The sequence below is a fragment of the Rhinoraja longicauda genome, chromosome 34 (assembly GCF_053455715.1).
Source record: "Rhinoraja longicauda isolate Sanriku21f chromosome 34, sRhiLon1.1, whole genome shotgun sequence".
In the NCBI taxonomy this organism is placed as follows: domain Eukaryota; kingdom Metazoa; phylum Chordata; class Chondrichthyes; order Rajiformes; family Arhynchobatidae; genus Rhinoraja; species Rhinoraja longicauda.
Genome location: NC_135986.1, coordinates 9,364,352 through 9,380,174, shown reverse-complemented (window position 1 = coordinate 9,380,174; position 15,823 = coordinate 9,364,352). Strand labels below are relative to the sequence as shown.

The window sequence follows — 15,823 nt, the reverse complement described above, 5'->3', positions numbered from 1 at the left end:
GGGGGGAAAGTGGGAGGGGAAGGGGATGGAGGGAGGAGGGAGAGTGGAAGGGGAGGGGGTAGGAGTAGAGGAGGGAGGGGGGAGTGGGGAAGGGGAGGGGGTGAGAGTGTGAGAGGAAGGGGGGGAGGGGAGGAGGGAGGGGGAGGGGTGGAGGAGGGAGGATGGAGAGTGGAAGGGGAGGGAGGGAGGAGGGGGGAAGGGGAGGGGGGAGAGTGGAAGGGGGATGGAGGGGAGGAGGGAGAGTAGAGGGGGAGGAGGGAGGGAGGGAGGGGGTGGGGAAGGGGGAAGGGGAGGAGGGAGGGTGCTACAACAATGCAGTAGAGCTTTGGGCCCAACGGGTCCACTTGGTCTAGTATCCCTCTAAACCTATTGTATCCATGTACCTTTCCGGATGTCTTTTAAATGTTGTTATAGCCCCTGCCTTAACTACCTCCTCTGGAAGCTCGCTCCATTCACCCACCACCCTCTGTGAAAAATGTTGCCCCTTAGCTTCCGTAGTCGGGATCCAACCCGGGTCTCTGGCGCAGTGAGGCAGCAAATCTGCGCCACGGTGGGCGGCACGGTGGCGCAGCGGTAGAGTTGCCGCCTTACAGCGAATGCAGCGCCGGAGACTCAGGTTCGATCCTGACTACGGGCGCCGTCTGTACGGAGTTTGTACGTTCTCCCCGTGACCTGCGTGGGTTTTCTCCGAGATTTTCGGTTTCCTCCCACACTCCAAAGACGTGCAGGTTTGTAGGTTAATTGGCTGGGTAAATGTAAAAAATGTCCCTAGTGGGTGTAGGATAGTGTTAGTGTGCGGGGATCGCTGGTCGGCGCGGACCCGGTGGGCCGAAGGGCCTGTTTCTGCGCTCTATCTCTAAATCTAAAATCTAAAAAATCTAAAAACTGCAGATGCTGGTTTAAATCGAAGGTAGACACAAAATGCTGGAGTAACTCAGCGGGTCGGGCAGCATCTCTGGAGAGAAGGAACGGGTCTCAGACTGGAGCAGGGTCTCGACCCGAAACGTCACCCATACCTTCTCTCCAGAGATGCTGCCTGTCCCGCTGAGTTACTCCAGCGGTTTGTGTCTGTCTTCGAGCTTACCTATTGCCTTGGTTAATCTATTTTTCTTCTCAACTCCCATTTTCATGCCTACTTACCGTAAACCTTTGACACCTTACTAATCATTAACCTATCAATCTCCCCTTTAAAAACAACCCACTGACTTGGCCTCCACCGCCGTCTGTGGCAGCGAATTCCACAGATTCCTCCCCATCTCCATTCTGAAGTTACTCGCATTGGAAGCAGGGCGGTGGGCGGTCACGGTGGCGCGGCGGTAGAGTTGCTGCCTTACAGCGAATGCAGCGCCGGAGACTCGGGTTCGATCCCGACTACGGGCGCTGTCTGTACGGAGTTTGTACGTTCTCCCCGTGACCTGCGTGGGTTTTCTCCGAGAGCTTCGGTTTCCTCCCACACTCCAAAGACGTGCAGGTTTGTAGGTTAATCGGCTTGGTGTAAATCTAATTTGTCCCTAGTGTGTGGGATAATGTTAATGTGCGGGGATCGCTGGTCGGCGCGGACCCGGTGGGCCGAAGGGCCTGTTTCCGCGCTGTATCTCTAAACTAAAGCACTGTGAAGGTCCAACGGGTCTCAGAGAACAGCAATGGAAAGAGGTGCGGGCATGAGGTGAGGGGGGGTAAGGAGAGGAAGGGTAGAACATAGGACAGGACAATGAACTCAAGGAACTGCAGATGCTGGCTTACAAAACACAACACACAAAGCCTGTGAGTTACTACAACACGTTGTGTCTTTTAAAATAAGTAATAGAAGCAGAATTGGGCCATTCGGCCCATCGAGTCTACTCCGCCATTCAATCATGGCTGGTCTATCTCTCTCCCTCCCAACCCCATTCTCCTGCCTTCTCCCCATAACCCCTGACACCCGCACTAATCAAGAATGTATCTCAGCCTCAAAAATCGGCCTCCACAGCAGTCTGTGGCAATGAATCCCACAGATTCACCACCCTCTGACTAAAGACGTTCCTTCTCGTGTACTTCCTAAAAGGCACGTCCTTTAATTCTGAGGCTGTGCCCTCTGGTCCTAGACTCTCCCTCTAGTGGAACCATCCTCTCCATATCCACTCTACCTATGTCTGAACATGATAAACTTTCACGGTGGCGCAGCGGTAGATTCAGTGCCTCACTGCGCCAGAGACCCGGGTTCGATCCCGACTACGGGCGCTGTCTGTGTGGAGTTTGTATGTTCTCCTCGTGACCTGCGTGGGTTTTCTCCGGGTGCTCCGGTTTCCTCCCACACTCCAGAGATGTGCGGGTTTGTGGGTTAAATAGGTTCGGTAAAATTGTCCCTAGTGTGTGTAGGATAGTGTTAGTGTGTGGGGATCGCTGGTCGGCATGGTCTTGGTGGGGTATTGGGCCTGTTTCTGCACTGTATCTCTAAATGCTAAAGCCTCTGCTTCCTATTGCTTGCATTCTCGGTAGCTGAATTTGGGCAGCGGCGATGGGGAGTGGAAATGGTCACCTCCTTGTGTTTCTGTTGTGCTTGCAGGTGAAGACTCACCTTCAGGCCCAGTCTAAGTCAACGATAGCAGTGGGATATCAGTACCGGCATCAGGTAGGTGGGGGCACAGGTCTGGTTCAAGTGTGCATGCTCATGTACACACAAACACACAGACACACACACGCAGACACACACACATACACACACACACACGCAGACACACACACATACACACACACAAACACACACACGCAGACACACAGATTTACACATACATACACAGGCACACACACACAGATTCACAGACAGACACACACAAACAACTCCTGCCTCTAACATGTCCAACCCCTTAATAATCTTATACGTTTTGATAAGATCCCCTCTCATTCTTCTAAATTCCAGCGTATACAAACCTAGTCGCTCCAGTCTTTCAACATACGACAGTCCCGCCATTCCGGGAATTAACCTAGTAAACCTACGCTGCACGCCCTCAATAGCAAGAATATTAGCAGATGGGACTAGTGTAGCTGGGACATGTTGGCAGGTGGGACCAGTGTAGCTAGGACATGTTGGCCGGTTGGACTAGTGTAGCTGGGACATGTTGGCAGGTGGGACTAGTGTAGCTGGGACATGTTGGCAGGTGGGACCAGTGTAGCTGGGACATGTTGGCAGGTGGGACTAGTGTAGCTGGGACATGTTGGCCAGTGGGACTAGTGTAGCTGGGACATGTTGGCAGGTGGGACAGGTGTAGATGGGACATGTTGGCAGGTGGGACCAGTGTAGCTGGGACATGTTGGCCGGTTGGACTAGTGTAGCTGGGACATGTTGGCAGGTGGGACTAGTGTAGCTGGGACATGTTGGCAGGTGGGACTAGTGTAGCTGGGACATGTTGGCAGGTGGGATTAGTGTAGCTGGGACATGTCGGCAGGTGAGACAGGTGTAGCTGGGACATGTTGGCCAGTGGGACTAGTGTAGCTGGGACATGTTGGCAGGTGGGACTAGTGTAGCTGGGACATGTTGGCCAGTTGGACTAGTGTAGCTGGGACATGTTGGCAGGTGGGACTAGTGTAGCTGGGACATGTTGGCAGGTGGGACGAGTGTAGCTGGGACATGTTGGCAGGTGGGACTAGTGTAGCTGGGACATGTTGGCAGGTGGGACAGGTGTAGATGGGACATGTTGGCTGGTGTGGGCAAGTTGGGCCGACGGGCCTGTTTCCATGCTGTATCACTCTATGGCCCTCTACTCTGTATTTGTGTTTATTTGGAATAAAAGCTCTTTGTATTTTTAAAAAGTGCAGGGGCAGGACGTGTTGGACACAGTCTGAGTGAAACTCCCTCTACACCGTCCCATCACACACACTCTCTGGGTAGATGAACATCACACACACACAGCAGATTTCAGTTCCCGACTCAGTCTCAGATGATGAAGGTTCTCTGCTGCCAACTTCCTCCTTGTAAGCACATTCCGATACTGAACAAACTAGGCTCTGAGTCAGAGGTCACGGGTTAGGGTCGCCAACTTCCTCACTCCCAAATAAGGGTGGCCGCCATTGGTGGAGCGGGAGCACGCGGCCGCTGGCTGGGTGAGGTCGCGTGGGGCGCGGGGCGGTGACGTCACCCTTTGTCCCTTATTTGGGAGCGAGGAAGTTGGCAACCTTAATAATACGGGACAAGGGCAGGAAACATGTTCCCAATGTTGGGGGAGTCCAGAACCAGGGGCCACAGTTTAAGAATAAGGGTTAGGCCATTTAGAACTGAGATGAGGAAAAACTTTTTCAGTCAGAGAGTTGTAAATCTGTGGAATTCTCTGCCTCAGAAGGCAGTGGAGGCCAAGTCTCTGAATGCATTCAAGAGAGAGCTAGATAGAGCTCTTAAGGATAGCGGAGTCAGGGGGTATGGGGAGAAGGCAGGAACGGGGTACTGATTGAGAATGATCAGCCATGATCACATTGAATGGTGGTGCTAGCTCGAAGGGCCGAATGGCCTACTCCTGCATCTATTGTCCATTGTCTGACATGTCCCAGCTACACTAGTCCAACCTGCCAACATGTCCCAGCTACACTAGTCCCATCTTTCAACATGTCCCAGCTACACTAGTCCCATCTTTCAACATGTCCCAGCTACACTAGTCCCATCTGTCAACATGTCCCATCTACACTAGTCCACCCTGCCTACGTTTGGCCCATATCCCTCCAAACCCGTCCTATCCATGTATCTGTCTAACTGTTTCTTAAACGTTGGGATAGTCCCAGCCTCAACTACCTCCTCTGGCAGCTCGTTCCATACACCCACCGCCCTCTGTGTGGAAAAGTTACCCCTCAGATTCCTATTAAATCGTTTCCCCTTCGCTGTAAACCCGTGTCCTCTGGTCCTCAATTCCCCTACTCTGGGCGGGAGACACTGTGCGTCTACCCGATCTAGTCCTCTCATGATTTTTATCACAGAGTAGTAGTAACAAAATCAAGATTGCCATTGGCAGTTTTGCAAACAACAATCAAACAGTTATCAGATTAAAATGCCGTCAACTTTATCTGCAATACACTCGACTCCTCGCGGCAACTGGCGTTCACGGAAGGCGTCCAGAGTCCCCGTGGACTCCACGTTCTCCACTTAGTAGTGGCACTGTGGCGCAGCGGTAGAGTTGCTGCCTTACAGCGAATGCATCGCGCGAGACTCAGGTTCGATCCTGACTATGGGCGCCGTCTGTACGGAGTTTGTACGTTCTCCCCGTGATCTGCGTGGGTTTTCTCCGAGATCTTCGGTTTCCTCCCACACTCCAAAGGCGTACAGGTTTGTAGGTTAATTGGCTGGGCAAATGTAAAACTTGTCCCTAGTGTGTGTAGGATAGTGTTAGTGTACGGGGATCGCTGGGCGGCGCGGACTCGGTGGGCCGAAGGGCCTGTTTCCGCGCTGTATCTCTAAATCTAAAAAATCTAAATCTTACTGCTCGGAAAACAATCGTATCTCCGGCAAGGTAAGAGATTGAAAAAAAGTTTCCCCCTCTTCCCTCCCCCCCACATAAAACAAACCAGAGAACATTAACACAAACTTTTAAAACACACTAAAAATAACAAAATGTCCATTGACTTGGCCTCCAAGTATGGTAATGAATTCCACAGATTCACCGGCCTCTGGCTTAAGAAATTCCTTCTCTTATCCTTTGCAAAAGTACTGTACGCCCTTTAATTCTGAGGCTGTGCCCTCTGGTCCTAGACTCTCCCACTAGTGGAAACATCCTCTCCACATCCACTGGTCATTGCCACATTGTCTGAGTGGTGGCTTTATCACGAGTATTCCTTGCCCAACTCCCCACACGCCTTACGAAACCAAGAGGAATCGTTTTGTAAAAGAGAAAGCTAACAAAAGAGGAACTCTCTCCGTGTTCCTGGGGAAGTAATTGGGGCAGTAGTTTAAATAAAGACAAACTCCCTGGGAACCCATGTAGATTTACATTTTAGATTTAGAGATACAGCGCGGAAACAGGCCCTTCGGCCCACCGGGTCCGCGCCGCCCAGCGATCCCCGCACACTAACACTATCCCACACACACTAGGGACAATTTTTTTAAACATTTACCCAGTCAATTAACCTACACACCTGTACGTCTTTGGAGTGTGGGAGGAAACCGAAGATCTCGGAGAAAACCCACGCAGGTCATGGGGAGAACGTACAAACTCCGTACAGACGGCGCCCGTAGTCAGGATCGAACCCGAGTCTCCGGCGCTGCATTCGCTGTAAGGCAGCAACTCTACCGCTGCGCCACCGTGCCGCCCTAAATACGTTACGATACGATTGGGCTTTATTTATCCCAGGAGGGATATTGTTCTGCCAACTGTCATAAAACACCAAATGCATGAAACATGAAATTGAAGGTAGACACAAAATGCTGGAGTAACTCAGCAGGTCAGGCAGCATCTCGGGAGAGAAGGAATGGGTGACGTTTCGGGTCGAGACCCTTCTTCAGACTGATGTCAGGGGAGGGGGAGGGGGGGACAAAGATAGAATGTAGTAGGAGACGGGAAGACAGTGGGAGAACTGGGAAGGGGGAGGGGAAAGGGAAGGACAGAGGAACTATCTGAAGTTGGAGAAGTCAATGTTCACACCGCTGGGGTGTAAGCTGCCCAAGCTAAATATGAGATGCTGTTCCTCCAATTTGTCGAGTGGAAAGGATTATAGACAATAGACAACAGGTGCAGGAGGAGGCCATTCGGCCCTTCGAGGCAGCACCGCCATTCAATGTGATCATGTGATTGGGGGATGTGCAAAGATTGGGGGGTGGGGGGGGGGGTCAGTCTCGGTCTACCCCACGACAGAAGGGGGAGGGGTTGTACGGTTTGATAGCCACAGGGAAGAAGGATCTCCTGTGGCGTTGTGTGCTGCATGTTGGTGGCACCAGTCTGTTGCTGAAGGTGCTCCTCAGGTTGGCCAGTGTGTCACGGGGGGGAGGGGGTGAGCTGTATTGTCCCAGCATGCTCCGCAGTTTGAGGAGCGCCCTCCCTTCCGAGACCCCCTCCCGCGAATCCAACTCCAACTCTCCCCCCCCCCAGGACGGGGCCGGCCTTCCCGACGAGTTTGTTGATCCTGTTGGCGTCCGCGGCCTTCGCCCTGCTGCCCCCGGCGCCCGGCAGCGAAGAAGATGGCCGCTGGTCACCACCGATGGGTGGAACATCTGCAGCATCTCACTGCAGATGTTGAAGGAGCGGAACCTTCAGATACTGAAACACACTACCCGGGACCCCCGCTGTAAATACGACACATCCTTAGAAGGATGAGAGGGGATCTTATCGAAACGTATAAGATTATTAAGGGGTTGGACACGTTAGAGGCAGGAAACATGTTCCCAATGTTGGGGGAGTCCAGAACCAGGGGCCACACAGTTTAAGAATAAGGGGTCGGCCATTTAGAACTGAGATGAGAAAAAAAAAATTCAGTCAGAGAGTTGTGAATCTGTGGAATTCTCTGCCTCAGAAGGCAGTGGAGGCCTATTCTCTGAAGGCATTCAAGAGAGAGCTAGATAGAGCTCTTAAGGATAGCGGAGTCAGGGGGTATGGGGAGAAGGCAGGAACGGGGTACTGATTGAGAATGATCAGCCATGATCACATTGAATGGCGGTGCGTACAGGCTCGAAGGGCCGAATGGCCTCCTCCTGCACCTATTGTCTGTTGTCTGTTGACACGATACGATACGGTAGAACGTTACTACCGCTAACAGTCATAACACACGACAAGTTCCACGAAAACCTGAAATTAAAATTAAATTAAACGTGAAAAGAAAAAGACAAAAGCAATTGTTGGCTGGCTGCCGTGTGCACAGCGCCTTCACCGGAACAAACAAACGAACAAACGAACGGATGAACGCAGGCTTATCCCTGGCCAGAGGATTCTAAACTAGAGTGCCCCTCCCCCCACACTGGGCCCCTCCACGCTGGGCCCCCATCGTCTTCCCCTCACGCACATCGACCGGTGGATCGCGAGGCCCTACCACCACCAAGGCCCCTGTAGCAGACACACACTCACCTGGAACCCCCTGTAAACATTGACACACCCCTTCGGACATCACAGTAAGGGGAGGGGGGGGGGGGGGAGAAAGCTGGGAAACAGAGGGGGCTGGAAAAAAGCCCAAGTGACAGGCCTCAGTTTTCAGGCTCCTGTACCTTCTCCCCGACGGCAGGAGTGGCCAGGGTGTTGTGGGACTCTGGTGGCCATTTTGAGGCAGCGACTCCTGTAGATCCCATCGGTGGTGGGGAGGTCAGAACCCGCGATGGACCGGGCAGTGTTCACCACTCTCTGTAATCTCCTTCGTTCCCGGCCGTTCGAGTTGCCGAACCAGGCCTTGATGCAACCAGTCAGTATGTTCTCTACCATTTTCGAATGCCTTTCCAGCAGAGGAGTTGAAAGAAATTGGAAAGGTTTAATTTGCCTTATTTGGTTTAGGTTTATTATTGCCACCTGTGCTGGGATAGAGTGAAAATCTTTGTTTTAGCATAGTTTAGTTTAGAGATACAGCGCGGAAACAGGCCCTTCGGCCCACCGAGTCTGCACCGACCAGCGATCCCTGCACATCAACACTACCACACAATGCTGCCTCACAGCGCCAGAGATCCTGACCACGGGTGTTGTTTAGAAAGGGAGTTTGCACCTTCTATCTGTGACCCGCATGGGTTTTGTCCGGGTGCTCTGGACTGGCAGCATCTCTGGAGAGAAGGAATGGGTGACGTTTCGGGCCGAGACCCTTCTTCAGACTGAAACGTGTGAAACGACCCGCAACTGTATCTTTAACCTCTAAACTAAACTAGGGGAACCCCTGCTTCCTCCCTCAGGGAATGCTGCACGCGTTGATGACCATTTATCGGCAGCATGGGGTCATGGGTCTGTGGCGCGGCTCGAGCTCGGCCTTGCCGAGGGTCATGGTGGGATCCGCCGTGCAACTCTCCACCTTCTCCGAAACCAAACAGCTCACCAGAGACATGCAGGTGAGAGGGGCCTGCGCGACGGGGTGGGTCATAAGTAGGGTTGCCAACTGTCCCGTATTAGCTGGGACAACCCCTGTATTGGGCTAAAGTAGTTTGTCACGTTTTAGGCCTGGGGGCCGCTGTAGGCCTGGGGGCCGCTGTAGGCCCGGACACGGTAGGCCCAGATGCTTTAGGCCTGGACGCCGTAGGCCCGGACGCCGTAGGCCCGGATGCTGTAGGCCCGGACGCTGTTGGCCCGGACGCTGTAGGCCCGGACGCTGTAGGCCCGGACGCTGTAGGCCCGGCGCTGTAGGCCCGGACGCTGTAGGCCCGGACTCTGTAGGCCCGGACGCTGTAGGCCCGAACACTGTATGCTCGGACACTGTAGGCCCAGACGCTGTAGGCCCGGGCGCCGCCTAACGGAGGTTGTGTAGCATCCCGGCCCGTGCGGCCACCATTGGTGGAACGGGAGCACGTGGCCGCTGGCTGGGTGAAGTCACGTGGGGTCGCGGAGCGGTGACGTCACCCTTTGTCCCTTATTTGGGAGTGAGGAAGTTGGCAACCCTACTAATACGGGACAAGGGCTGTCCCGTACGGGACAAACCGACTGTCCCGTATTAGCTGGGACAACCCCTGTATTGGGCTAAAGTAGTTTGTCACGTTTTAGGCCTGGGGGCCGCTGTAGGCCTGGGGGCCGCTGTAGGCCTGGGGGCCACTGTAGACCCGGACACTGTAGGCCAGGACACTGTAGGCCCAGACGCTGTATGCTCGGACGCTGTTGGCCCGGACGCCGTAGGCCCGGACGCCGTAGGCCCGGACGCCGTAGGCCCGGACGCCGTAGGCCCGGACGCTGTATGCTCGGACGCTGTTGGCCCGGACGCTGTAGGCCCGGACGCTGTAGGCCCGGCGCTGTAGGCCCGGACGCTGTAGGCCCGGACGCTGTAGGCCCGGACGCTGTAGGCCCGGACACTGTAGACCCGAACACTGTATGCTCGGACACTGTAGGCCCGGACGCTGTAGGCCCGGACGCTGTAGGCCCGGACGCTGTAGGCCCGGACACTGTAGACCCAGACGCTGTAGGCCCGGGCGCCGCCTAACGGAGGTTGTGTAGCATCCCGGCCCGTGCGGCCACCATTGGCGGAACGGGAGCACGTGGCCGCTGGCTGGGTGAAGTCACGTGGGGTCGCGGAGCGGTGACGTCACCCTTTGTCCCTTATTTGGGAGTGACGAAGTTGGCAACCCTACTAATACGGGACAAGGGCGGTCCCGTACGGGACATACCGATTTAGCCCAAAATACGGGATGTCCCGGCTAATACGGGCAATTGGCGACCCTACCCACCACTAATCACCCCACCCCCTCACCCCAGGTCATCCCGGCCGGCAGCCCGCTGGAGCCCCTAGTGGCAGGCATGGTCAGCAGCCTGTTCACCGTCTTGGCCATCGCCCCCTTTGATGTGGTCAGCACCCGCCTCTACAACCAACCAGTGGACCAGCGAGGAAAGGTAACTATGGTGGGGAATATCCAACATTATAAGCAACATGAGGTTTGTAGGTTAATTGGCTGGGCAAATGTCTGTACGGAGTTTGTACGTTCTCCCCGTGACCTGCGTGGGTTTCCTCCGAGATCTTCGGTTTCCTCCCACACTCCAAAGACGTACAGGTATGTAGGTTAATTGGCTCAGTAAATGTAAAAAAAAATTGTCCTTAGTGCGTGTGGGATATTGTTAATGTGCGGGGATCGCTGGGCGGCGCGGACCCGGTGGGCCGAAGGGCCTGTTTCCGCGCTGTATTTCTAAATCTAAAAAAATGAGTAGGTTATAACATGGTCAACTTTAGAGCTCACACACTGGGGAACCATGATAGAACACAGAACATAGTTAAAATAGCTACAACGGAAACATTCTGCTGAAAAGGCCACGGCCTCAGAATTAAAGGACGTTCCTTTAGGAAGGAGATAAGGAGGAATATCTTTAGTCAGAATCTGTGGGATTCTTTGCCACAGAAGGCTGTGGAGGCCAAGTCAGAGGATATTTTTACGGCAGAGGTAGGTAGATTCTTTAAGGATAAGGGGGAAGTCTTTTAGAACCGAGATGAGAAAGTGTTTTTTCACACAGAGAGTGGTGAATCTGTGGAATTCTCTGCCACAGAAGGTAGTTGAGGCCAGTTCATTGGCTATATTTAAGAGGGAGTTAGATGTGGCCCTTGTGGCTAAAGGGATCAGGGGGTATGGAGAGAAGGCAGGTACAGGATACTGAGTTGGATGATCAGCCATGATCATATTGAATGGCGGTGTGTACAGGCTCGAAGGGCCGAATGGCCTACTCCCGCACCTATTTTTTTTTTCTATGATTAGTGCGAGTGTCAGGGGTTATGGGGAGAAGGCAGGAGAATGGGGTTAGGAGGGAGAGATAGATCAGCCACGATTGAATGGTAAAGTAGACATGATGGGCCGAATGGCCTCACTCTGCTCCTATCACTTATGAACTGATGTAAAAAAGACACAACGTGCTGGAGTTGCTCAAACGATTTGTGTGTTGTGTTTTGTGAGCCAGCATCTGCAGTTGCTTGTGGGGGAATGGGGGTTAGGAGATCAGTAGGAAGAGATAGATCGGCCATCATTGAATGGTAGAGCAGGCTTGATGGGCCGCATTCAGCTCCTATCACTTATGACCTTATGAAAAGCAGGCTCCCTGTTGAGGGGGAGGGGGACGGGTGGGTTTACATAGAAACATAGAAAATAGGTGCAGGAGTAGGCCATTCGGCCCTTCGAGCCTGCACTGCCATTCAATGTGATCATGGCTGATCATCTAGCTCAGTAGCCTGTACCTGCCTTCTCTCCATACCCCCTGATCCCTTTAGCAAAAAGGGCCACATCTAACTCCCTCTTAAATATAACCAATGAACTGGCCTCAACTACCTTCTGTGGCAGAGAATTCCACAGACTCACCACTCTCTGTGTGAAGAAATGTTTTCTCATCTCGGTCCTAAAAGACTTCCCCCTTATCCTTAAGCTGTGACCCCTAGTTCTGGACTCCCCCAACATCGGGAACAATCTTCACATTTATACCAAGCCAATTAGTGCCAATTAGTGCACGTCTTTGGAGTGTGGGAGGAAACTGAAGATCTCGGAGAAAACCCATGCAGGTCACGGGGAGAACGTACAAACTCCGTACAGACAGCGCCCATAGTCGGGATGGAACCCGGGTCATTCGCTGTGAGGCAGCAACTCTACCGCTGCGCCACCACCAAATAAACTTATTTGTCTGGACATAGTTTGTACGTTCACCGTGACTGCGTGGGCTTTCTCCGGTTTCCTCTCACACTCCAAAGATGAACGGGCTTGTACGTTAATTGGTTTTGGTAAAGATTGTAAATCGCCCCAAGAGTGTCGGGTGGTGTTAATGTGCGGGGATCGCTGGTCGGTGCGGACTCGGTGGGCCGAAGGGCCTGTTTGTGCGCTGTTAGGAGCAAAGAGGTCCTTCTACAGTTGTACCGGGCCCTGGTGAGACCGCACCTGGAGTACTGTGTGCAGTTTTGGTCTCCAAATTTGAGGAAGGATATTCTTGCTATGGAGGGCGTGCAGCGTAGGTTCACTAGGTTAATTCCCGGAATGGCGGGACTGTCGTATGTTGAAAGGCTGGAGCGATTGGGCTTGTATACACTGGAATTTAGAAGGATGAGGGGGGATCTTATTGAAACATATAAGATAATTAGGGGATTGGACACATTAGAGGCAGGAAACATGTTCCCAATGTTGGGGGAGTCCAGAACAAGGGGCCACAGTTTAAAAATAAGGGGTAGGCCATTTAGAACGGAGATGAGGAAGAACTTTTTCAGTCAGAGAGTGGTGAAGGTGTGGAATTCTCTGCCTCAGAAGGCAGTGGAGGCCAGTTCGTTGGATGCTTTCAAGAGAGAGCTGGATAGAGCTCTTAAGGATAACGGAGTGAGGGGGTATGGGGAGAAGGCAGGAACGGGGTACTGATTGAGAGTGATCAGCCATGATCGCATTGAATGGCGGTGCTGGCTCGAAGGGCTGAATGGCCTCCTCCTGCACCTATTGTCTATTGTCTATTGTCTATTATCTCTCTCCAAACTCCGCTGATGTTTCTCCCTCGTTGTTCTTCTACCTCAGGGCCTGTTCTACCGGGGCAACCTGGACTGCTTCGCTAAGACGGTGAGGAAGGAAGGCCTGTCGGGCCTGTACAAGGGAACGGGAGCCTCCTATTTCAGGCTGGGCCCGCACACCGTCCTCAGCCTCTTTTTCTGGGACGAGCTGCGCAAGTTTTACTGGGAGTGAGGAAGGGGCACCCCTCTCCAATAGCCCGCCCCCCCCCCCCCCCCCCCTGCCCCAACCCCACCCCGCGGAAGGATAACGTACGAGGAGCGTTTGACGTCTCTGGGTTTAGAAGACACTCGCTTAGGTTTAGAAGGACAGAGAGAGGGGGTGGGGTGGGAGAGAGAGAGAGGACCCTCATTGAAACCTACCTGATAATGAAAGGCCTGGACAGAGTAGATGTGGAGAGGATGTTTCCACTAGTGGGGGAGAGTCTAGGACCAGAGGGCACAGCCTCAGAATTAAAGGTCGTACCTTTGGAAAGGAGATGAGGAGGAATTTCTTTAGCCAGTGGGTGGTGAATCTGTGGAATTCATTGCCACAGACGGCTGTGGAGGCCAAGTTAGTGGATATTTTTAAAGCGTAGATGGATAACCTCTTGATTAGTTTCTGGGGCTAATGGGGAGGCAGCAGGAGAGTGGGGTTGAGAGGGAAAGAGAGATCAGGCATGATCGAATGGTGCAGCAAACTCGTATGTCCATGATTTACTCCAGCATTTTGTGTCTACCTTCGATTTAAACCAGCATCTGCAGTTCTTTCCTGCTCAGATGTTCATGAAGTCCATGAGCAGAATTAGGCCCATCAAATCTACTCCGCCATTCAATCATGGCTGATCTATCCTTCCCCCTCAACCCCATAGTCTGAAGGGTCTCGACCTGAAATGTTGTCTGTCAATTTGCCCTCCACAGATTCTGCCTGACCCACTGAGTTCCTCCAGCACTTTGTTTCTGACTTATCTGACATAGAATCCATGCCCTTCACAGACACAAAATGCTGGAGTAACTCAGCGGGTCAGGCAGCATCTCTGGAGAAAAGGAATAGGCATCGTCTCAGGTTGAGATTCTTCATCAGACTGGGGGAACGGTCTCGCCCAGAAACGTCACCTATTCCTTCTCTCCAGAGATGCTGCCTGTCCCGCTGAGTTACTCCAGCACTTTGTGTCTATCTTCGGTGTAAACCAGCGTCTGCTGTTCCTTCCAGCACATTTTATCCACACCATCCACCCAAGTGTGTTCAATTAAGTGTCACGCTCCCCCCAACACCTTGTTCCAGTCCTTGCACACAGAGGAGGAGGTAGTTGAGGGCAGAGACTAATAACATGATTTAAAAGTAGGGTTGCCAACTGTCCCGTATTAGCCGGGACATCCCATACATTGTGCTAAATTTATTTGTCCCGGATTAGGCCCGGGGGGGGCGCTGTAGGCCTGGACAATGTAGGCCCAGACAATGTAGGTCCGGACACTGTAGGCCCGGACACTGTAGGCCCGGACACTGTAGGCCCGGGGGCCGCTGTAGGCCTGGACACTGTAGGCCCATACAATGTAGGCCCGGACGCTGTAGGACCGGACACTGTAGGCCCGGACACTGTAGGCCCGGACGCTGTAGACCCGGATGCTGTCGGCTCGGACAATGTAGGTTAACGGAGTGTGTTCGGGGAGCGGGGCCGAGTGTGTTTGCCTAACGGAGGCTGCATAGCAACCCGCTTCCCGGCCCGGGGGGGGCGCCATTGGTGGAGCGGGAGCACATGGCTGCTGGCTGGGTGCAAGCAGCGACGTCACCTTTTGTCCCTTCTTTGGGAGTGAGATAGTTGGCAACCGTACTTAAAAGACATTTGGACAGGTACATGGATAGGAAAGGTTTAAAGGGATATGGGGCAAATGCGGGCCTACAGCGCCCCCCCTGGGCCTAATACGGGACAAGGGCGGTCCCGTACGGGACAAATAAATTTAGCCCAATGTACGGGATGTCCCGGCTAATACGGGACAGTTAGCAACCCTACTAGTGTAGATGGGGCATCCAGCTATTGTGGACAAGTTGGGCCAAAGGGCCTGTTTCCCATTGACTCTGTGAAACATCTAGAGTAGAATAAGGTTGAGGTCACCCAGTGTGCGGGTCATTTAAACTGAATGTAACGGGCAGAAAACTGACCTCTTCTGCCAAAATTCTGATCATCCGGTTACTTCATCCTCTTGAATGTAGAGCCCAAGTGTTCATGAATGTATTTCAGAAATTTAATATATAAAATGAGGTTTAGCTTCAAAATAAACATTTATCTTTTTAAGAACTTGTGGTATGGATTTTTTTAAAAGAGTATTCATTTTTCCAGTTACATAGAACAAGGAACAGTACAGAATAGGAACAGGCCCTTCGGCCCACAACGTCCTTGCTGGACTTGATGCCAAGACCATCGTATATCCACCAGTGCAATAATCGTCATCCCTGCATATCCATGTGCCCATCCAAACGTCTCTCAAAGGCCACTATGGTATTTGCCTCTTCCACCACCCCTGGCAGCGCGTTCCAGGCACCCCCCACAAAGAAAACTTGCCCCGCACATATTTATTAGTTTAGTTTAGAGATACAGCGTGGAAACAGGCCCTTTCGGCCCACCGGGTCCGCGCCGACCAGCGATCCCCGCACATCCTATAGGATATACCCACCAGTGACAATTTTTACATTTCCCAAGCAATTAACCTACAAACCTGCACGTCTTTGGAGTGTGGGAGGAAACCGAAGATCATAACGAGAGGATTTGCCTTC

The 15,823-nt window shown here is 52.9% G+C and overlaps 1 protein-coding gene across 1 annotated transcript in view; it reads left to right on the top strand.

Moving 5' to 3' along the window:
- The window catches only part of slc25a35 (solute carrier family 25 member 35), a 15,670-nt gene extending 1,234 nt beyond the window's left edge, over positions 1-14,436 (top strand). Inside the window, exons 2-5 of the mRNA XM_078428153.1 lie at positions 2,546-2,611; positions 8,816-8,968; positions 10,317-10,451; positions 13,082-14,436. Of these exons, the coding sequence (XP_078284279.1) occupies positions 2,546-2,611; positions 8,816-8,968; positions 10,317-10,451; positions 13,082-13,246 (519 nt within the window). The 3' untranslated portion in view covers positions 13,247-14,436. The remainder of the gene's footprint in view (positions 1-2,545; positions 2,612-8,815; positions 8,969-10,316; positions 10,452-13,081) is intronic.
- The last annotated feature ends 1,387 nt before the right edge of the window (positions 14,437-15,823 follow it).